At 40.2% G+C, this 22,630-nt stretch overlaps 1 protein-coding gene across 1 annotated transcript in view; it reads left to right on the top strand.

Moving 5' to 3' along the window:
• The first annotated feature begins 1,870 nt into the window (after positions 1 to 1,870).
• The window catches only part of TMEM163 (transmembrane protein 163), a 102,921-nt gene continuing 82,161 nt past the window's right edge, over positions 1,871 to 22,630 (top strand). The window contains exons 1-2 of the mRNA XM_075029378.1: positions 1,871 to 2,021; positions 7,270 to 7,389. Coding sequence (XP_074885479.1) covers positions 1,871 to 2,021; positions 7,270 to 7,389 — 271 coding nt within the window. The remainder of the gene's footprint in view (positions 2,022 to 7,269; positions 7,390 to 22,630) is intronic.

The raw sequence follows: 22,630 nt of genomic DNA, 5'->3' as shown, positions 1-22,630 counted from the left end.
TAGGATAGCTAAGGGTGAAGATGAAATTTAGGTGAGAGGCGAAGACTTCAACAACATTTCATGTAGTAGGTACGGTAGATTATACACAAAGAAATCATAAGATTAGGTAAAAAGCAAACACCAATCCCTCACACCACAACAGCCATCTCCATTCCACAGGGCTACCAGAATGCCAATCAGTTTCTAAAACAATATTTTATGTCACTTACCTTAACATTTACTTATATTTACTTTTTTCAAATAATTAATGCTTTAAAATACAGCTGAAAAGATTTTGAAAGTCAGCATACAGCATTAAGAGGCATTTTTTTAAATTAATATATTATGGTAGTAACGTTTCACTAACCATTGCCAAGGAGGTATTACTAAACTATTGCAAAACTTTTTTTAAGGCTGACATCAGCAAGATTCTGACAGTTTATAAAATCATGTCCCTATGCTAGCATAAATATTAATTTCCTACTGGCCTTTCTGTACTCCCCAAATCTGCTAATTTGCCCAAAGAGAAATGCAACCTGATCTTCATATAACTTAAATGGGTATTATATCCATACATATCAGCTGAGGACCCGGGCTGCAATGTCTAATTGTCTTCTGATATTTTCCTAGACGCAAATCAAAACACAATGCAGTTTCAAAATTTATCTGCATGCTAGTAAGCATGCAACTGAGAGACCGTGGTAGCACAGAAAATGCCTTTGTTTACTTGCACCGCTCTATCTAGTCATTAGAAACCAGTGGAGAAGAAGCAAGCAGCTCAGGCTGCACAGATCTCTCAGTAAAATTTTCCATTTTTTTTTTTTACGTTTCTGTTCTCCTAAGGTTTTAGTTTTTTCCCTATGATCTTCTGCAGCCCTAGGAACGGCGGGTGAGCGACCCGAGAACGGCCCTGAACGCCAGCAAGTCTCCAGCTCTAATCCCGTGCTTTGGCATGAGACCGCTGTATGTTCTAGGGCAGTTTTTAGGCTAATATTGTTAAAACCAACTGTCGGCGTAACAAAAGGTCAGCGCTGGGGGGTCCGAGAAGTGCGTATCTGTGGCGATTCGCCTCTGATCCTGAAAAAGGGCCACAGCAGAGGGAGAATGAGCAAATCCCCCAGGAAAGGGTCTTTACCTGCGTGAGGGGCGGCGAGGCGGACGAGGCCTTGCACCACAAGGCCAGCACCCGCAGCCCTCGTCGGGAGCAGCGTGAGGCGTTTGCCTCTCGCTCTGCTGTTCAAAGGCTCCGGGTTTGGACAGCCACCGGACAACCCTTGTCCCCGAGAGTCGGTAGGAGGAGGAGGAGGAAGAGGAGGAAGGCAGAGCCCGCCATGGCGAGGGGAGGCTGACAGGTCTCCCTCATCCTCGGCCGGCCCCGAGGACGTACCTTCAGCCCAAGGTCCTGCCGCACCTTTCGCAGGTGCCTGCCGGCTCTCGAAGGCGAGGAGCCCCCGGCGGCGACTCACCACAGCCCTTCCCGCCACCTCTCCTGCCCCCAGCGCTCCCCTCACACGCCGCTCCGCACGGGGGCGACCTGCCGCCGGGTCCCGGCTCCCGCCCCCGCCCCGCTGCGGAGCCGGGCTCCGCTCCCGCCGCCGGAGGTGCTCCCCGGGGCGGGGAGGGGAAGGGCAGCGCGGGGAGGCGGCACCGCTCTCCCACCTGCTCCCCCCCCCCCCCCTACTCCGCCGCCGGCGAGGTTAGTGATGAGGCGGCCGCGGGGGGCGGCTGGCGGGGAGCAGCCGGAGGAGTTTGTTTGCTGCCTGCTCCCGTCTCCCTGATGCTCTGAGCCGGAGTCTCCTCCTCTCCCCGGGCTCGCACCCGGGCTGGATGCTCCGCTCGCTCCTCGCTTCGCTGCCACAGTCGCCAGCCGTTTCCCGCCGCCCCGCAAGAAATGGAGCCGTCCGCTGCCCCCCTGGACACCACTCCGGACCCCGCCATCGTGCAGCCCCCCGGGGCCAGCCCGCCGGTGCCCCCCCGGGAGCAGCAGGAGCAGCTGCGGATCGGGGAGAGCGGACAGTTCAGCGAGGGGCTGGAGGACAGAGGTGAGCACCCGCCCGTCCCTCACCCCGCACCCGCCTTCCTCCCTCCGTGGCGTGCCCCACCACCTCCCCTCCGTCCCGAGACGCCTGACACCCACCCCCGACAGCTTTTCCTACACCCTCCCTGCAGCACCCTCACGCCTCGCTCTCCTGGACCCATGCCCTCCTCTTCCTCATTCCGCCACAGCAGCCCTTCCCGCCCCCTCTTCTTCAGCCCTGGCAGCCCCACACCGGCTCCTCTCCTCCTAACTGCCCCCACCAGCCGCTCTCTGCTCGCAGCCGCCCGCCGTGCTTCTCAGCGCCCCGGTCTCCTCCGGACCCCCTCGCTGTCCCTCACACCCCCCCGCCCCGCCGCAGCCCCGGCCTCCCGCCGTGTGAGGGCCCGCAGGCCCCTCTCCCGCCCTGCCCCTGCCGCCGCCTCAGCGCCCCCGGCCGCCTCTCCTCAGCCCGCCGCTGGCACTCGCTTAACATTCCCCCCCCGCACCGCCCTCGAAGCTTTTTTTTTTTTTTTTTTTACCCCTTTTTAGTTCTCGTACGAGCACCCCGCGACAGCTTTAAAATATTTTTATAAACTCTATTCGTGGCCGTTCCCACCTCGCCCGAAAACTTGCCTGCCTGCCTGCCTGCCTGGCGGGGGAGCGGGTGCTGGCGGGCGGCGGCACACGGCGCCGCTCCCGCTCCACAGGCGAGGGGGAGAGCCCGGGCTGAGGGGCGCAGGTGGCGGCGGGGGCCCCGCGGGCTCCCGGGAGGGACAGGCAGGGCCGGAGGGTTTTCTCGCCGCCGAAGAGAGGGAGGGAGGCCGCTGAGGTTACCTGCCGGCGGGGCTTGTGGCAGCCGCCTTCCGAGCAGGGGCACAACGAGGCCTTTCTGTGGGGGTCCGCTACGGCCCTGGCTGGGTAGCGAAGTCAGGGCGGTTACCTCACTCCTTGTCTCCCTTCCCCTACCGTGCAATGCGCTTCCAGATAACTCGTTTTTTAGTATTTGCCTAAATATCTGGCCAGGGATGGAAAGCTGCCTGCTTCCAAACCGTGTTACTCTTTAATGTGAAGCACGCCTATTTTGGACATCTGTTAACGATGTGTGAGGTGCTAGCTTACCTGCGGCCCATAAAGGCAGCTGCCATTTTAACCCTCCCCATTGCCTTGTCCTCCACAATGCCTCCAGGCTCCTCTTCCACACAATTTGTCTCCGTTTTTTATTTCACGTATAGGCTTTCCTTAGCCTTTCTATTGCCTTTACTTCCTTTCTCTTTTTGCTTTCAGCGTCCCCGAGTCCCTTTTGTGTTCTCGGTCTTAATCCTACACGTAACCCCCGTATCCCCTGTTCTTTCCCCAGCTTTCCAAATGCCTGTGCTTGCCCACAAATCCTAGACACGAAGTAGAGAAGTAAGGGGGAAGAGCAGTCACCATCTTCCCTGACAGGTTTCAGTCACGTTGGGGCTGGGGACAGCAGCCCTTTTTCCAGGAGTACCCTCACTGTCGCCGCCAATGGCAGGGGACAGACATTGTGACTGGGGGCAATTTGAGGCTTCAGTTCTGTTTTAAATAACAAGAATCAGGAATTTTGATTATGGTTCAAACATAGAAGTTTGATTACAGAGATTTTTAATTTGTGCCCAGTATGACAGAACTGAAGATGAAAGCTGGCTCTTCTGGTATTAAGGGTAATTCCAAAAAGAGAGTCTGTTGTACCTAACCTTATCTCTTTCTAGGAGGGACATGAGACTGAAGCTGCTGATTCTATTTCCTTCTCTGCCTTCACGCTCTTTCTGTGGCCCTTGCAGTAGATTTCTTTTAGCCTTTCCTATAGTCACCGATTCCATCTACCATTGTAGAGGGAAATCTGGTATGCTTTTTGCAGGTTGTGCCTGTTGAAATCGTTACAGTCTGTCCTTTAGGTTGTACTTTTTCTTATGATCCTTTCCAATGAATCATAGCAGATCCAGTTATAGAGATGATACTTCCATGTTTGCTAAAAATAAAAACTAACCCTAAATTTTGGAACAAGATTATTTGCTCTTTAAGAGCCAGATCAAAATCAGTGATAATTTTGTGGATGGGTCCTTAAATTAACATCTTAGGTGAACAATTTTTCTATTAGTCTTATCTCTTCCACAAATTCTAACTTGACATTTTAAAATGATCCCTTAGCCAAATAGAAAAGTACTTCTGGTAAGTCAGCATATGGTAAAGAATATCCTAGAATCACTTCACAAATATGCCAAGCTTGTGTTCTGCAACTGTTAGACAGGTTTTTTCTCCTTCTGATTTTTTTATGGGAAGAAAATCTGTTAATATAGGAAGGTACTGAAAGATAAAGTAAAAATCCAGTGGATTTAACCAGCTCATCATCTCTTCTTTACCTTGAGGATACCTATGTGTTAAATAAATTAATGGCAATAAAATTACTCAGTATGTTAATTTCAGGGCGGTGGAATTTTATCAGTAGATACTAGCTTTTTATTTTTGTAGCAATGCAGGCCATACCGAAAGATTATCTTTCAGCCTCCTGTGGATGCTTTAAACTTGTTTTCTACTGGTCAGTGGAAAAAATATGGAGGTTTACCTTGTGAATTGTGTTGTTGTGTGTAAATTAAGGAGCTGTTGTTGCTTCTAAATAATTTTCATGCTATGGGCTTGGTAGTCACGTGAATGAGTTTGTATTTTTGTGTGCCGTCCCCTAGGACACTCGTAAGAATAATATGATCTTTCTCGGGGTGAAAATTGTAGATACAAAAAAATTATTTGAATTATTTTAGGAAAGAAGGGATCACATCTCTGACAGCTAGAATATGCCAGCCATTTTGAGAGAGAGAGAAAGACAAACACACACACATGGCAGAAGTGGTTCAGTTTTATAAGGATTGCAGTCTCTGTCATACTGGACACGTGCTTGACATGTGAATAGTAATCAGCAGTGCTGCACTAGCTATGGGGCTTATTATTAATTTCTTAATTTAATTAGGGTATTATTTGATTTGTAAGTATCCACTGTGTATGTTGGACTTCCCAGGTAATAGTGAGCTGTAGCCATGAATTACAGGATGTCTTTAAAGAAACAAACAGGTGAGGATGTCTGTCATTCTGATCCATGTTTATTTGAGGTTTGAAATATTGAGAATCAAAACTTCGCTAAGAAAACCTGCTTTGCTTTACATTCCAACAAGATTTGGGCTGTAATTTAAAATCCTTGGTTTGGGGAGGGGGCAGGAGGGGTGCAAAACGTGAGAAGATGTGTTTTCTCTATGGTTATATTAGTAGAAAACTCTCCTATATTTCAAGATGTATTGTTAAATTACCTCATATCAGACAGCAGTTAAACTGTGCATCATTATATGTAGTGGCAGAAAATAGGCCAAACATTGGGGAAAAAAAATATTTCTTCACACAAATGAAAGCAGGCTATATGACAAATAGCTGTGCAGTACTATCAGTAAAAGACTCAAACCCTTCAGAGTTGTCATCTGGTAGTTTTCATCTATTAAAGAAAGAATGCACGTAATAAGAAAGAGACATCATTTCAATATAGGGTCTAGTAATTCTCCTGCATGCAAGTTTGCAAATTCTTTTCCATTCATAAAGAGGGGAGTGTGTAGCACAAAAATGAGGTAATATTTTAAATTTTCTAAAAACACAGTACAAGCATGAAATTCTCCCAGTGGCTTTCTGAACTACCATAAAGAAACTCTCTCTCCTTTATTGTAATTGAGGTGAAAAAAGCATGAAGAATTTTTCCAAGACAACGTGAATCCCACCGATTGTGCTAGGATTAGAACCAGTAATTTTGACAGACTTCAAGTGGCAGAATAAAATCCGGTGACTTGAATTGTTACCACCCTTGGATGCCCGCCCCTCTGCTGACACATTGCTGCACCTGAGGCAGAAATGTCTGCTTCACTTCTAAATGATTCCTAAACCATTGCAGTTTTCAGCCAGTATATTACAGTTGGTTGAAATTAATATCTGTTAATGTTAATAAACTTGGTTAAACAAGGTGTGGATTCAGGAGTATACTAATAACCAGATCAGGTGTCCCTGCCTTGAAAGTGGCAATAGCCATCAGAGAGAAAACTGGGGAAGGTGAGGACAGTAACAGCTTCAGCTGTTATGTTTTAATCTGCTGCTGAGTCTGCCAGAGCCCCTGTTCTCAACCCTTTGTCTAAGGCATTAGACCCGCTACTGAAAGGTTGTGCTATTAAACCAGTGCCCCAGTTCAATGCATTCGGTGCAGGCAAGTCCCTCTGAAAAGTGATCATCATTTAAGAGGAAGCACCCACATTTTCTGGAGTAATTAATTAAGAAAGTTAAAAGCTATCAGGCATTCTCTCTAACTAAGCAGATTTGAGCTGGAACTTGCTAGTGAAAAAGAATGTATGTTTCAAATTAGATGAATATATTAAGCACAAAAGAATCTGCATGGGATATACAGAAGGCAAATATGTTAAATTCTGAATGCATTTTAAAAGTGGCTTAAGACTCAGACTGAGAGAATAAAAAACAAAGAATGTTGTTATTTTCTTTATTTTTAACCTGAATTCTTCTCTGTGATTTAAGATGAGTGGACAAAAGAATTCCACAAATTGAAAGCTTTAAAAAAGAGAGAAAGCAATCCCATTCACTTGTGTTCAACGGACTTCTGTGCTGATTGCAATAATGATAGAATTGGTTCTTCAGTTAGTTCTAGATGGGGATGTATTCTTACCTCACATGAAGGACATTATGCTTCAAGAGGTTTTTTCAACTGTGATAGCTTTGATTCTAAGGTATGCCTGCTTCTACTTCAGTGCTCAATATGTGCAGTATATTCCTGTGCATCAGTAGGTTATTTCACAGAGACTGGTGAGCACAAGTTTTTCTCCTATGTTAATTATGTTCAGGATCCTGAAGTTCTGAAACGAGTTTTGATCTGAGTGAGTATAGGACAGAGCCCTTTCTTGTGTAGATGTACGGGTGGAAAATGTAAGGGATGTGAATTTTGTAACTGCCCTACAATTGCAGTGCGCTTTTTAAGGGACTGATGTGTGGGTCTTTCTATGTGAAATCAAAACAACTTGTGTGTGCTCTCCTTGCTTACTCATATGTTTCTGGTGGCTTCATTCACTTAACCTTAATAATGTGAGCAGGATTTGATTCTGCATTGATTCTGTATGTAATATATAATGTAAATATATGATCTAGGTCTGAACTAACACAGCTGTGTTTTTAAAAGGAGCAATGTATTGTTCATACCCTCTTTGCTTATTGCTTATCAGGTTTGCTAGAAAGCAGTACAAGGCTAAAACCTCATGAAGCTCAAAGCTACAGAAAGAAGGCATTGTGGGTTTCCTGGGTCTCCATTATTGTCACACTGGCTCTTGCAGTGGCTGCTTTCAGTGAGTATTGGGAATATTTTAAACCTTCACACCTCTTCCTTTTTTTTTCTTTTTTCTTTTGGGCTCTCAGAATTTCTCTCTTTGTGGAAGCTTTCTCATGTTTTTTCTTTACAACTGTTAAAGAGGTTTTTCTCTAGACTGCCTGTGTCTGCATGGTGCTTATAAATTAGTAAAACTATTATTTTTTTCTGCAGAGGATAGGGTTGTTGAAGGTCAGAGAAAGAAACAGGAGATGTTGATTCCTGTTAGCATTTATGCATGTGGAACTGTTCATTTTACAAAATAGTGTAAAAATCATTATGCAGTGGATTGCCTTTAACTAAAGAGGTCAAATATGACAAGTCTTAATCCACCTGGGATTTGTAGTGGTAACGCTATAATAAAGAATAGTGAATTGTAAGGGAGAAATATATAATTTATCTGTACTACACTGACAGATACCCTAACACGATGCTAATCTGGAGGAGAAATACTAGGGTTTTTTTTTAAGCCAGTGTTTTTCTTTAAGTTTCAAGACATTTGCCTAGTTTACACAAAGAATTTGGAAAAAAACCCGAAACCACTTTTATATGGAAAAAATGAAATATATTTCTTTTATTTCACAACAGGAACAAAAGCTACATTGTGTAAATAAAAATATATTTTAGTTCAATGCAAATTTTTAAAATAGCAGCTTTCTATCTTGGTCAATTAAGTAACACTGCATTACTGTAAGGACAAAAAGAAATGTGGAATCTGGAACAAAATCTTTGCAATGGCATATTCTCTGTTTAAAAGAAGGAAAAACCAGAAGTGACTGAATTTATGTGTTTATATAAACAAAAGAAAAGCTCTGCCTAGGAGACAAGACATCTCGAGATGTCTCAAAACATCATTCTTCAGCTTGATAAAGACAGACTTGCTTTTTTGTTGTTGTTGGGTTTTTTTTTGGGGGGGGGGGGGGGCGGGCGGGAGGTGGTTTGAAGCTGCAGCAGCATGTGCTTTATTATTCTAATCTGCAGTGTACGACCTGCTGCTGGAAGTTGGTGTCAGCTCCCAGGAGAGATTATTAGAATCCGACCAAATGGTCTCTGAAAACTCAACATACATTTCTCAGAGCGATTTATATAGAAACACAGGTACAATAACTTGATTCAAAAAAGAGAAAAGAGAAGGAACACTTAAAAGCAGAATCTAACATTGTGAAGAATTTTAATGTTAAGAAGAAAGCAGGACATCTGAGTTTCCATTTTGTTCTGCTTCATGAAAATGCAATAGTCTGTCTTTGCTACTGAAGCAACATAAAAGTAAGTACTATGTTATAGAATAATTAACAATACAATTTTAGGGAATATTGAGAAATGGCTTAGTTTTATTTTACATTTTCATTTGTCAGAGTTGCGAGACTTAAGTATAAAATGGATAATGAAACCACTCCATTTGTTTTAAAAGGGTCTTTTAAAAATTTTTCTAAGATTAGTTAGGTTATCTGAAAGCTTTTGTTTTCTGTTTTCCTTATTTGTGGCAGTGTTTTAGAAACCCTACAACAAACCCCAGCAGATAAGGTAGTCCTGCCTGGATATAATGTGACTGCGTACTCAGCTGGAGTGGATAGGCATTGAACTCAGGCATTGAAATCAGCTGTTAGTAGTTGACTAGTTATATGTCTTTGGAATGTATCTTTCCTTGTGGTTTGAAGGGGCTAAATTTATGAAAAAAACAAGAGGAAGCAGCACGCAGATACATATTAAATCTGTATGTATACACAGACTCTTAATAGACAGTTGACAGTTAACTTGTATGCCACAAAAACATTGCCAGGGCTTTTGATATGCTTAGTATTGAAACTTCTTAATCTTTGAGGAAAATATGTTCTTCTAGAATTGCTTTGCTCCCCCATGCAATTTCAGCAGTTCTACTCAGTTTATCATCTCACATTGGCTGCTCTTTTCCTTTGTGCTGTCCTTTTAGCAGGTTTCTCTAGCCAATCCATGAGTTGGGAGACATGCCAGGTGACCAGGGTTTGCTACCTGTTTGATATAAATGACGAGTTGTCACTTTGGGGTGTTTGACACTGCCAATTCTTTGTAGTCACCTGCTATTTAAAGTGTCCTGTTTCTGTTTTACCCTTGTCTGTAATGGTAAAGTGTTAGCAGTACAGCCCTGACGTTCAATTTCAGTGAAAAATGGGGACCTGCTGTGCTAATTGTTGGGCTACACTGACTGTATTCTCACTACTGTTTCTGATTCCCTGATAAATTCTTCCTGTAAATTTCCGTTTTATCCTCTTACATGCTTTGAAAGACTTTATTGCAAGTCTCTCTTCTGGTGCCGCTTTTGCCGCAGCACATGATATAGTAAAGATAGTAGTAGGCCAGGGAACTGACATTACTTGATAACTGTAGTTGAAGAAATGGAGGACATGGAGGATAAGAAAAATACTAAGGGGAGTGATACCCGTGTACATGGTCTGTGTGGAGAGTGGGGAAGTGATTCAAGAGTCTCCTTTTCCAACCAAGTGTTTGTAACTAGACTACTTTTCCTTTTTTATGGTCTGCTCCCTCCCTTGAGTGCTGCAGCATTATCACCATCCTTGCTTTCAAGACTACTCTGTTTGCTTCCAAAGCTATATTTTTCCAGCATTAGAGTAAGTTGGAATGGTTTATCTTGACTGGTACGAGATGTTTGCTTTCGGTGGGATTATGATGATGCCCCAGCTGAACTTTCACTTGGTAATATTGAAAGAGATTGACAAATCTTATGTTGACCTGAATACACAAAGTAGTTTCCTTATTAGGTAATGATCTATGGCACATGAGGCATGAAATCCATTGATCTGAACTCTGTGTGTTAGACTTACTATTAAGAACCTGTGTATAGTGTATTATAAAAGTATATAAATTCAAATTATGATGTACCTATATACATGTTGTATATTTGCTACATAACAGGTGTATAGTATGTATTCTCTTTGGGATGGGCTGTTTGTGGCCTGACATATTGGAACACAGAAGATGAAATGCTGGTGTATACATCAAAATGAGTTTGGTCTCTTTAGGTGTGGAAATCTAAACTAGGCTAGGCTGGATATGGAGCAGGATGTCTGCTTAAGGGAAAATGAAATCATCATCTTTCATTCACTAATATTGAGAAGTAGGATTTACACAGACCATAAAATCAGCTTTTTTATTTAGCTGAAAGAACAGATCTCTTGCTATCAGGAACTTAATATACTGATTTTTACCACAGAAGTGCGGTACTTATAAAAGACCATTTGGAAGCTTTGGCTGCTGTCTCGAAATGCAGCTTCTGCGCTCTGTGATAATGGTTACGGTCTCACTGGCCTTGGATGCTGTTGAAGGTGTTGCTTTCCAGCAGATAGTTGCACAAGGCTTCAGTAAAATCTTTATAGACTTAAATTTGTAAGATCCTTGAGGTCAGTGGAGCCCTATGGTATCATCTTTAACAACTGAAATTTAGGCTTACTTAGAATCAGTTATGCATATTCTGACATTTGTGGTTTTGTGCAATACTTTTATGGTCAGATACTGAGCAATGCCTGAGGAATAAGTTCATTTGGCTTTTCATTTCGATGCTGCCTGAAATTTGTATGTTTGTAGAATTCTTATAAAGAGTGGATTTACATTTTTATAAATATATAGTCATAAACTGAGACAGGCATGATAAAAATTACTAAAATGAACATTAATTTATTCCTCAGCATCCCAAGTAAGTACTGGATTAATTATTTTGATATAATTATTTGTTTCTGGTTTACAATAATACAAGAAAAGAATGATATACAATATGAACATATTTTTTTCAACATATATATGTGTAGTATAAGGCTGCAGTCTAAATCATTTCATAATAACTATAATGTCTCCTTTCTGTAGCTGCAGTATTGTAGGTTCATACTGAGCCTAGTTTCAGAATCATAGTAGAGGACAAGGGACTATGACTGTGGAATGGAACTCCGGTGTTTTGAAACCCATTATTCTTAATTTCTTGACATTTATGTTACTAAAGCATGATTTTGAAAAATCTGCAAATAGAGCTTTTGCTGTTAAAGTTTAATTTCTGCTCAAGCAGCTAATCTCTGATAATATTGTCAAAGCAGAAACAAACTCTCGTTCTATCTGGTATTTCTTGTCCAGTGTAGATTTGTGATTCACAGAACGTAGTTTGTTCATTCATCTTCCTGATTTGGTTAGCTAAAATTGTTTCACAGTGAATGGAGTAGTCATATCGATATATCAGAACAACGTATAGACCAAATTTTGTACTAAAAGCTCTCTTTGTAGTCAGAGATGGAGTAAAGATTTAGAATGTGGGCCTTTGTAAATGTAAGCTTTGTTAAGGGTTTTCATGAGGCAGCCATTGAGATGGAACTTGCAGACAGCCTGTCCCAGTGTGGTCTGAATGTGCTGAATAGGCCCTGCATGCTAATGCATCACGGGAAGAGTCGATGCTGGGCTATTTGCAAAATGCTGGAGAAATAACAGGCAGGTTGTGAAATCTGTCCTCATGGTTGTCTTGGAGATCACTCCTTTTAGATCACCACAGACATATTTAAGGGTTTAGCTTTATAGAAATAAGTGAAAACTTGAGTGCAATCAATAGGTCCATGATTTGAGGTCCTATTCTGATAAGTGTTTAGTCTAGTGTGGTAAATATGCACTGTTATTTTGAGAAGGTGAATTTTATTCACTACAAGAAAGGCATTGAGGTGCTGGAGCGTGTCCAAAGAAGAGCAACAAAGCTGATGAAGGGTCTAGAGCACAAGTCTTTTGAGGAGCAGCTGAGGGACCTGGGCTTGTTTAGTCTGGAGAAAAGGAGGCTGAGAGGAGACCTTATTGCTCTGTACAACTACATGGAAGAAGGTTGTAGCGAGGTGGGTGTGGGTCTATTCTCCCAAGTAACAAGTGATAGAACAAGAGGAAATGGCCTCAAGTTGCGCTAGGGGAGATTTAGGTTGGATATTAAGAAAAATTTCTTTACTGAAAGGGTTGTCAAGCATTGGAACAGGCTGCCCAGGGAAGTGGTTGGGTCGCCACCCCTGGAGGTATTTAAAAGACATGTAGATGTGGTGCTTAGGGACATGGTTTGGTGGTGGACTTGGCAGTGTTAGGTTGACAGTTGGACTTGATCTTTAAGGTGTTTTCCAACCTAAATGATTCTATGATTTTGTTAATCTGTATGGTATCTCTGTGGAAACTTGGTAGATACAGTTCTGTAGGTGGTAATATTTTATAGGATTAACTATTGGCCCATGCATAAGATATTACAAGTAAATGCAAAGAAACTGGCATTCTTATTTTGTATACAAAATCATCTGTGTTTCAAAATGAATTGCTGAAAAATGTTTTATTAAAGTGAGCTTCCACATACTGGGATTAGAGAGACATTATGTTTGAAATGCATGGTCCATACACTTAGAAATTTCAGGGTAGAGCTTGCTTTCAGATTAAAGCTTCATCCCAGTTCAGACATGCCATCCCAGTCTAACAGATGGATTCAAATGCCAGCAAACCTTAGGAAGTATGGATCCAGGTCTACTTCCTTCATTGGAATGACTAAATTGAGCCATAAAATCTCATTTTGGTTAGCTGTAGGACATGACTGCTGATTCTCCTTCCCTATTATGCTACTCTGGTGTACTGCAAATGGAGTTACATGGGACAAACGTTGAGCAATTGAAGGTGTTATCATCTGGATGCTTGGATGTGAACTTATTGATGTAATCTGTCACTCCTCATCTCAGGCATACTACTCAGACGACTGAGTTGGGGAGTGACTATATTAATTTATTGATGAATATATCATTTTCCCAATGACCCATTCCTATTCTTGCTTGAAAAATTAAATATATGCGGGCTTTCCCTTATGTTTGGCCAATACTTAGTATACCCTGGGCACAGCTGTGAATAATAATCCTACTAATAAAGAATATAGGTGAAGGTTCATGATTCTGAGGCTCTTTAGTTTGGATATCCAATTCAACGTTCTTTAAAGGTCACTGAATTTCAGAGAAATGATGGGCATTCAGAACTCAGGCCTGTTTTAGAGTGTCTCAGCTGGGTAACTAAACAATTCTCCAGGACCACTGACCACAGGAAAAGTATTGGTCTTTGTGTTTTCACTTCCAGGAGCTATATAGAATTTCATTTCTAGCTCCTGAAGACCTGAGAGCTGTGGGGTTTTTTTGTGTTGTGTTTTGTTTTGTTTTGTTTAGTAGAGCACACTACATTTACTCAGAAAGTTACATTTCAAGTCACAATACCATGCAGACCCTTAAAACCAAGTAAAGGCTAAATACAGAGTAGAGCTGCTGTGTGATAGTATGCAGATCCCTCATTTTGCATATTTCTTAGGGCATTTAATTACATCAGTTACAAAAAGACAGATGCTTCAGGGCTGTAGTCTCACAGAAGTGTTAATGAAATATAGAACTTAAATTCCCAAGGTAGAATTCTGATTTTGGTGACACTTGTGCAACCCTATTATCCTCGTTATAGCTGCATCACTACAGTCAAAACCAGAATTTGGTCCTAACCATGTTATACGTAAGATCTAAAGGACAAAAATATCCATTGCTTGTGCAGCACTGGCAAAAGATAGCCTTTTGTATAGGTCAATCTGTACTTAGTAAGAGCAAAATGCAATTTTCATTCACTGAAAATGAGATGAGAGACCGGTAAGGGCCTGTCTTTTTTTAGGCGTACAAAAATCTAAGTGACTTTCTTGGGAGGAGAAAATAGCATATGGATGTCAAGTTCAAGACTGATAGCTGTTGAACAGAAGTATAGGTCTAAAATCTGCAATGCTTCACACATCATGAAATCTTTTCCTTAGTTGGCAGGCAAAATGATGATAGAAATCTGTGAAATCTAGAACAGGCTATATAATGATCTCTGTCTATATATTTGAACAGTAAACAATTTGAAAAATTGTTGCTGCGGTAGAAGTGTATTAAAACAACTGAGTTTGTGTTTAAATGCTAACCTTTAAAACATATGAGCCTGTTGTATTTTTACATTAGAAAATTGCCATTTAATCATTCCTTGTGTGAAGTACTGATTCCTTTCTCATAAGAAAAGATCATCCTGAAGAATTTTGAAATTAAACCAGGATGCTGATATTGAGAGAGAGCTAGCACTCTAACATCATTTCATGAAGAATGAGGAACATGCAAGTATGTTAAGTCTAGGCTATTTAGTGTAAAAATCATAAACACAATTCTTTCCTTTGTTGTGTTAATTTTCCTTTCTGAGATTGTGGGTTTTTTTTGTGCAAAAGTCTGAAATAAGTGTGTGCAATATCTAAAACAGTAATGTCCTTTAAATGAATTAACATCTCATATTACATAATTTATACCATATAAAATATATATAATATACATATTCTATTATATTTATTTCGTAGCAGGAGACTTTAGACACTCAGAATTTGGTCTTCAGTGTTGCCATCAGATCTCTGCTAGGGTTCCATTAAAGGCAACTTTGTGTTTGATGATTCAGAGGTTCTAACTATGAAAATACAGTTGTGTAGCAAGGTACAATATACAAATAAGTGAGGTAAATAACTTGGCAGTATTAAGTAATTGGGCTGGTGTCATGGATCCTACTCATATTGCTGAGAGAATTATACTGTGCCACTAGACATAGATGTAGGTAGAGGGTGAATTTTGCATACGGGAAAAGAAGAACTGAACACTTAATGGGAAGGGTTTTAGGCATGCCACTTGGCAATAACTGGGTGGTGTGGGAATGATGTGCCCTACAGCCATCTCTAGCCTGTAGTGGATGAAAAATGTGTTTCTTGGCTAAAATAGACAAAAATAGTTAGAAAAGGAAGGAATATTATGTTTATTGCATGTGATTGGTACTAACTGTTGTCCATGAAGAACTGTTTGACTTTTTCTGTGTAAAATTGAATTTAAATAATCCTCTAGTACAAGTCTCAGTTGCTGCTCTTGGTTTATTTGGTATATCGCATAGGTAAGTGGTTGTACATCTGCCCTTTGAAGGATCATCACTGCAGTCTTAAAAGTCAAATGTATTTTCAATCAATCGCTGTAGTATCAGTTCCACAAAGTAGTACCTCAGCTGTTGCAGGCTTACCTTTTGTGCAAAGGCATGAATGTGTTAGCAGATTTCTTTATGAATGCCTGAATATACCAGTAGAATTTGATTTTCGTAGATCATGAGATATTTTCTCTGCTCTCCCAATTTAAAAATGCGCTGCTTTGCTTATTGGCAAAGATGAACTTGTAATTCTTTGTATCTGGAGCTGAAAATCAAGATTAATGAAAGAAAATGGATGTTTTATATTCATTGTACTATATCACTTTATTGTTTGAAGTTTGTGAGGTTGTAAAGCACTACTGAATTAAAAACAACTTATTGAGCAGCAGTGAAAGTGATGAAAATCAGAACACAGCTTTCTTTCCCTTAGGTTTTCTTTACTTCTGCCAGAAATTTTAAAATATTCATGTGTTTTAACTTAGTAGACAACAAAAGTAAACAACAAAATGTGAACTTGTACCTGATTTAAATTTTTTAATAACACTTAAAACTTTTGCTTTACTGGGGAGGTTGATAGTGCTTGGTGTTTACTTCTTGGCACTTATTCTCTGTGATTTTTCAGTAACAGTGTTTGAGTTCCCTTCACTGAAAGTTGGAGCTTGTTAGATTTTAATACTTTTTCAGTACAGAATTTTATTTGCAGATGACTCATACAGTATATGCCTGCACTGTAGGAGGACTTAATAACAGTAAAATAATCACATAAATAATATCTGCTTCTTTACAGTGCAGTATAGCTCCTAGCAGACCTATACAATGTTGCAGTAGAACATACTATTGGTTGGCTGACACATGTGCTTCCTTGTTGCCAACTCTGGTGAAGCAGTGGTAGTGCTAGATGAGAAATGGGAGCATCTGAGAGACTGTGGGTACATACAGAGTGGTAGTGGAGAAAATCTATTATAACAGAGGGTGATGTTGTTTCAGTAGGTGGCACTGCCCTTTCTGAGGTTAATAACCCAGTATTAACTGAGGGACACTTTTGTTTCTGAAAACACCACCAGCAAGAGCATAAAGCTTATGTCCTAAATATTCCTATTTGTTACATGCTATGATACTTTTTGAGAAAAGGCATGTTAGTACTGATCTTGTGAAAAATCCGGTTTGATAAATTAAGGTACTATTTTATTTGAAAAAATTACTATTTATCATTGTAGGTGATAAACTGTACTAGAACCCCGTTATGCTCTGTTAAACAGCTGTGCTTGTCCACTGTAGTGTTGTGCATTTCTGGCGCATTGTAAAACAATGTGTGGTTTGATCAATACATTATTGTACCTTACTGAAAATATTACACAAATATTAGTCTAAAATAAAAATAGGTAAAAATACTGTGGGGTTGGCTTGTTTGGTGGTGTTGAGGTTTTTTTTTTTTCATTGAGGGTATGGTACTTGGATGATAAGGGCCTATAGTTGTTCCGATCTCTATTTTGCATTCATAGAACTTGATATTCTGTCAAGCAACTGTAGTGTCAGTTGGTCAAGTCTTTCAGGTTGAAGGATTGGAAAACTTTGATACATTGTATTAAAAGGGTAGTACAACCTGGTCAAATTAGCTTTGTTCAAATGAGGATTATCGCAAGTCTTGGTTAAAGACTGAAACCAAAGTCTGGAAGTAGGGTAAGGCAAGATAACTTTTAATAGGCGCTAACCTTCACTTGCAATCCAACCTTCTACAGAAAAACATGAAGAGCTCCTAAGTATCTCTTCTGACTTTCATGTATGACCCATTACTGTTCTTTTTTCTCTGGATGTGGAGAAAAAGGGACAGATAAGCTTAGCTTCGGAGTTAGAAGAAACGGATTAGTCAGTGCTTAGTCAAAGAAGAGTGACCAGAAATAACCAGCTGGTATTTTTGCTAGACAGAAAAACTGCAGAGGAAGGGGTATAGTCTGACAAATACCATAAAAATAGCTAGACAAGAGGCATCTTCCTTCCAGGAACTGCTGCAGAATAAGTGGCTTTTGCACCACGAACTCTGTCTTTCTGGAGAGATCTCTGGTCCATTTTCATGCTAGGTGCTATCCTGAGAACATGAGAAATATCTATGGCAGAACAAATTCCTCAGCTGAACCTAAATGAAGATTTCTCATGAGATATGAAGACTGTTTATCTTCTGCTATTAAAAATTATGCATCAAGGAACTGTTAAGTATAATGTATCTTTTCAATATATCTGGGTGAAGAAAATATACCTCTAAGTGCGTTGTCCTCAGATCGCATTTTTTAATGAAACATTTCAATGGCCAAAGAATGACAGTATTTCCCCAGGCTCTGAGAAGAAAAATCTCAAATTTTAGAGGGAAGATTTATTATTGTTCAGTGGGAGATCTAATAGAATGGAAATGCAGCCTGCAGTTTCAGCTAGGATGTGTAGCTGGGGAAAATAAAGGTAGCTCCATGCATTCCCATTCTGGTAGGCCCGGTAGACAACTGGTAGACAGTTTAAGGTATACTTGAAATGCTGAAGTCCATATTAGAAAGGGGTTCCTTAGAAATAGTTATGTGGTTTCCACAAAATACTTACTTTACCTTGATCAAAAGAATGATTTGTGATCCATGAAAAGAATGGTCTTTCAAAGCAACAAATGGCTTCAGATATTTTATAATAGATTTGTGATGTTTGGAACACTTAAATTCACATTTAGTGTGAATTGAGTTAATCCTAGAAAAACGTTTCTAACAGTTCCATGAAAAACATAGGGCAGAGCCAAGTAACCAGCATCAGACCTGGCTGGCATCATGGAAGCTAGTGACAAAACTTATTGCAGTGGTGGCAGATCACTTCCTAATTGCATGGCTAAGGAGTTACGAGAAAACTGCTAAACAGCACAAGAAAAAATAAGACAGCCCGTACTAGCATTGTGTTATGCTGATCGGTTTGTATGTGTGTAAGTGCATGCTGCTGGGGATACAGAAAGGCAGATGAGAAGCATCAGTCTTAGCTTGTTGTTTTGTAAGAGAGCGAATGAGGGCTATATGTATGCCTGGAGGAGTATTGGCTACCTCCCAACTTGATAGACATCACTATTCTCTGACTTGCTGCTGCGGCTACCATGTATCAGTCTATAATGTCTAACTATGTGGAACTAATAGTACCCAAAAGAGCCAATTCACTTGCTCATCTTTGTGGTGCATTAGAAACTAATAATAAACTGTGTCTCCCTTTTATTTGTCATGACTTGATATTTCTGTGTGTAATTAGCTGCAACAAGAAAAGGAGAGATTGTTGAACAATTCTTTCTAGCCGTGAAAAAATAGGTCAGCAAATTAATTTGTACAGATTGTTAGTTAAGGAGGTAAAATTCATAGTTATGTTCTTTTACCACGTGAGTTCTGATTATGGGAAACCTGTAGTTACTGCTTCTGCATGTGTAAAAAATAAAAAAATAAAAAAACCATATCTAATATTGAGATGTGGGCAGCAAAATGATCCAATTTTGTTATTTTGAATCCTGGTGAACACTTGAGCAAACCCTGCTTAAAGGGAGATTTCCTGCTACTCTCCCACTAAGAGATACGCATTGGGTTATCGTGTGTACATTTCCCTGCTGAGAAGCATCTGGTGGATGAAAACAAGGCTTGGATTTAAGGGATAATGTTGCAAGTAATGTTTAATGGCTTATGGAATCTTTAGGCTTGAAATCTCCTAAATACACTTAAAGTAATTCATAGGGACAGATCTTCAGCTGGAGTACATAGATTTGTTGACTTCCATGAGTTGATTTCAATTTGAAACAGATAAGAATCTAGCCCTAAAGCTTATGGCAAATGATAGGATGAACTTACACTAGATGAGGTGTTTTCAGACTTTTATCTCCTTTTAGCATTTTTCTTGGTTTTTTGATAGTAACTCTTGTTTTGTCCCTCATTTTTGTGAGATAATATTTGCTTAAGGCAGCCTGTTTAAACTTTCACAAGCTGAGGAAAAAAGGTGAATCAATGCTAACTCTGATCCTGCTAGGTTCACAGAGACCGGGCCAAGAATTTGCTCCAGGGACTATTCTAATCCGGGGCATAGCCCAAGCTTTCTTTGTAGCCTTGGGAAAATAATTTTACTGCCGTAAGCTTGTTCTCCATCTGCACACATCAGGTTTTGATACATGAAAAAGGAATTGAATTTTCTGCCAAAAAATTGGAGGGTTTTGCTATATAGTAGTTGACATGTTTATGCGTCTCCTAAGTCTTCCATAGTGACAACACGCACTGAATTTTGTATGTACAGTTCTAGGCAGGTATTACAGGCTGTTTCGTCTCAGTACTAGACCTCCTGATTTGTAGGATAATTTCCATCATTTGTTGTGGTTTACCTTGTGAAAACTATTTCAAAGTCACAGAATTTTTAATGCTCTAATGCTTGTGATTGAATGTGTTTAGATGTATTTGACTTCTTGTTGCCCAGGCAGTAGTAATTTTACAGTTGAGTGATGTGTTTTGGGTTGGTGGGTGTTGAGGAATGTGGTCTTATTCTTGTTTGTATTTTTGTGATGCAGTTAGCCCACTTGCTGCTGAACTGGAAGAGAGTAAAGGCTCTGCTAGACAATTAAGGGTAAGAGGACAGGATTGTGCAGTTGTGTAATGGTAGTGGCTGTTGGTGCAGTGCCTCTTGAGGTTCATGAAGTGAAGTACTTAGGGACTTGGACCTTTTTCTTTTTTCTTTTTATTTTTTTCTCCCTTTGGTAGGTGGTAGAGAGAGGTAAATGCTATTAACTTTTTTTTTTTCAGTGCTGGGAAACTTGTGTTTCTTCTGTTTCTTTGAGTAACCATTTTCATTGGTCAGATAGATGTTGGAAAGAACTTTTTACAACTTAAAACTGCTGTCAAATGAGTTCCATTGAGAAATAAAAGAAGACAGGAGAACACTAGGAAATAACCTGCCTCGAATTCTAAGTGCATGAAGTTTTTGAGATCAAGGAAGAGATTCTTATGGAGGTTGGCAGTTTAAAAAAATTTAAAGTCTCTTTGAGCAGCAAGTAAGGTGGTTTTAACCACTGACAGTTGTCAGGAACACATTAGTGAGACCTTGACTTTCAAGAGAGAACGTATTTTTTTAGCTTTACATTTGACCTCACGATGTTCAGTGTAACTTTTCATGTCAGCACAAGTCTGATGTTATTTTTTGCAGGGCTATGCTAGGTTTGTTGCACGTACTTTTACTTTTTTTGTGAAAACTGAGCCTGAGGTTTTGAAAATTGTAGTTTTTTGTAACAAAGCTCGGCACTCCACAGTTCAAAAGTAAGGTTTTAAAGCTGCATCAAAAGTGCAGTTGGATTCCATAAGGTTACCAAATGTTTTCTCTTTTATTCTTTTCTTCTTCACTGTTTTTTTTTTTGCCAGGAGTTGAACAGGCATTTGGTGTTTGGCTGGCTCAGGTGTGCCCTTCTAAAACTAGGTAAGTTACATCTTTCACAGACTATATACACAGATTGGTCACTGCATTTACTACTCTGTAAGTATCTGCTGCTGATAATTTGTAACTGAGCTGTGAATATTTTTCAGGGTATGACACAGGGAAGTGAAATGAGAGTCTAATGGGTCAGAGTAGCTAAAGCATGTATGTCCCTGAAGATTGCTATGGTGTTGGAGGAAGTCCACCTAATCCTTGTAGCTTAAAAACTAAGCAAGAATCCATTTATGAAGGCAAAGGAAGTCTATGAACATGAATGTTGATACTGTCAACCAGAATGGTGTCCCTGATGGTTTTCTTAGGTGGCTGAAAGTTTGTATCCACCTATTTTAGAATGGAGAAGACAGTCTTGCCATGTTGTCTTAGAAACATAATAAACAACTTTCTGCATATGAAGATTCACTTTATTTCTCCTCCTGGTATGCTTAGAGTTCACCGTGAAATAAATGCTGTTTTGCAGTGACTGTTAGACACACTGAAATTCAGTGGGGTTGGTGATTTGTTGCTCTTGTTAAGTATTGTGTGCATTTTCTGCATAGGCTTCCTGCTGCAATGCAGTTTGCTGAGCAGAAAAAAAGCTTGCTAAATTTTGCTCTTACAAAAAGCAAGCCAAAATAATATGTAAAATTCTATAGTACAGGAAAAAAGGTTTCCTAAATATGGTAGTGATTTAAAACAAAACAAGCACCCTAAATACTCTGTTAAGTTTGTTTAAAAATTAAGACAGTGCTTATCACTCATGACATCCATTTCTCATGATCACATGCACATCACTTATTGAGTGTACAAGGTACATGTTTCTGTGATGATGTATTCTTTTTTGAGCCTGTTACACTTGTCATTTCATGCCTGGCATGGAGAAGAACTTCAGGTAGATGATTTGAGGAAGAGCTACAAAAGAATTGTTGTCTTGCCTAATCTTTACAGCTGTTGCAGCCTCATATGGCATAGTCAGCATTTGAAGATGTGGATGGGAATTAGAGAAGACCTACAGAGGAGTTCTTAGGGATAGAAGATTACATGCTAACAGTGAATCTGCTGGGTCTACAGGTCACTCCTGAGAAGGTTTTGGTGTCTTGTGTGTTACAAGTTGTGGTTGTCAAGTCTTTGAAACAGACTTTGTTTACAGAGCTGCTTTCAGTCCCACTGTCTTCACTGTTCTCATGTACATTGTCAATGCTCAGCATCCCTGGAATAAGGAAAAGCCAAAGGCTTGTCTAATCATCATCAGGGACAGATGAATCCTTTTAAAGATGGAAGTTTTTTTGATTTTTGCTTTCCCTTTGGGTGTTCTTGGTTTTACTGTGATATTGTATAGATGTGAGCACAATCAGCCTTTCTTTTAATGACAATCTTAAAAATATAGGTGGACCTGAGGATTTCCATGACTTTCACATAGTTCAAGAAAGCAGACATGCTTCCAGTTGTAAAGGAGGGATGGAATCTGGTAGTGTCATTGCTGAACACATAGGGAAATGGACTCTTATGTGGGTCATCCAGGGTAAAACCCACCAAACTTGGCAGCACACCACTTTATAAACAAGGAGGTGATATTTAGTCATCCTGTCCTACATAATAAAGGGCACATGAGAAAACAAATTGCGCAACTGGGGTGCAAAGAAGCTGCAGGACTAATAAATTGGTTTGGAAATCTCATGTGAATGTATAAACATAAGCGTGCAGACACTGTGATTTAAAGCAAGAGCACAAACTATGTGGCGTCTTGCTGAGTACTATGTAATAAGGAATTACATTACATGGATGCAGTG

Source organism: Buteo buteo, chromosome 5 (genome assembly GCF_964188355.1).
Source record: "Buteo buteo chromosome 5, bButBut1.hap1.1, whole genome shotgun sequence".
Lineage (NCBI taxonomy): Eukaryota > Metazoa > Chordata > Aves > Accipitriformes > Accipitridae > Buteo > Buteo buteo.
Note: the sequence above shows the minus strand (reverse complement) of the source record. Positions and strands in the feature narration are given on the sequence as shown.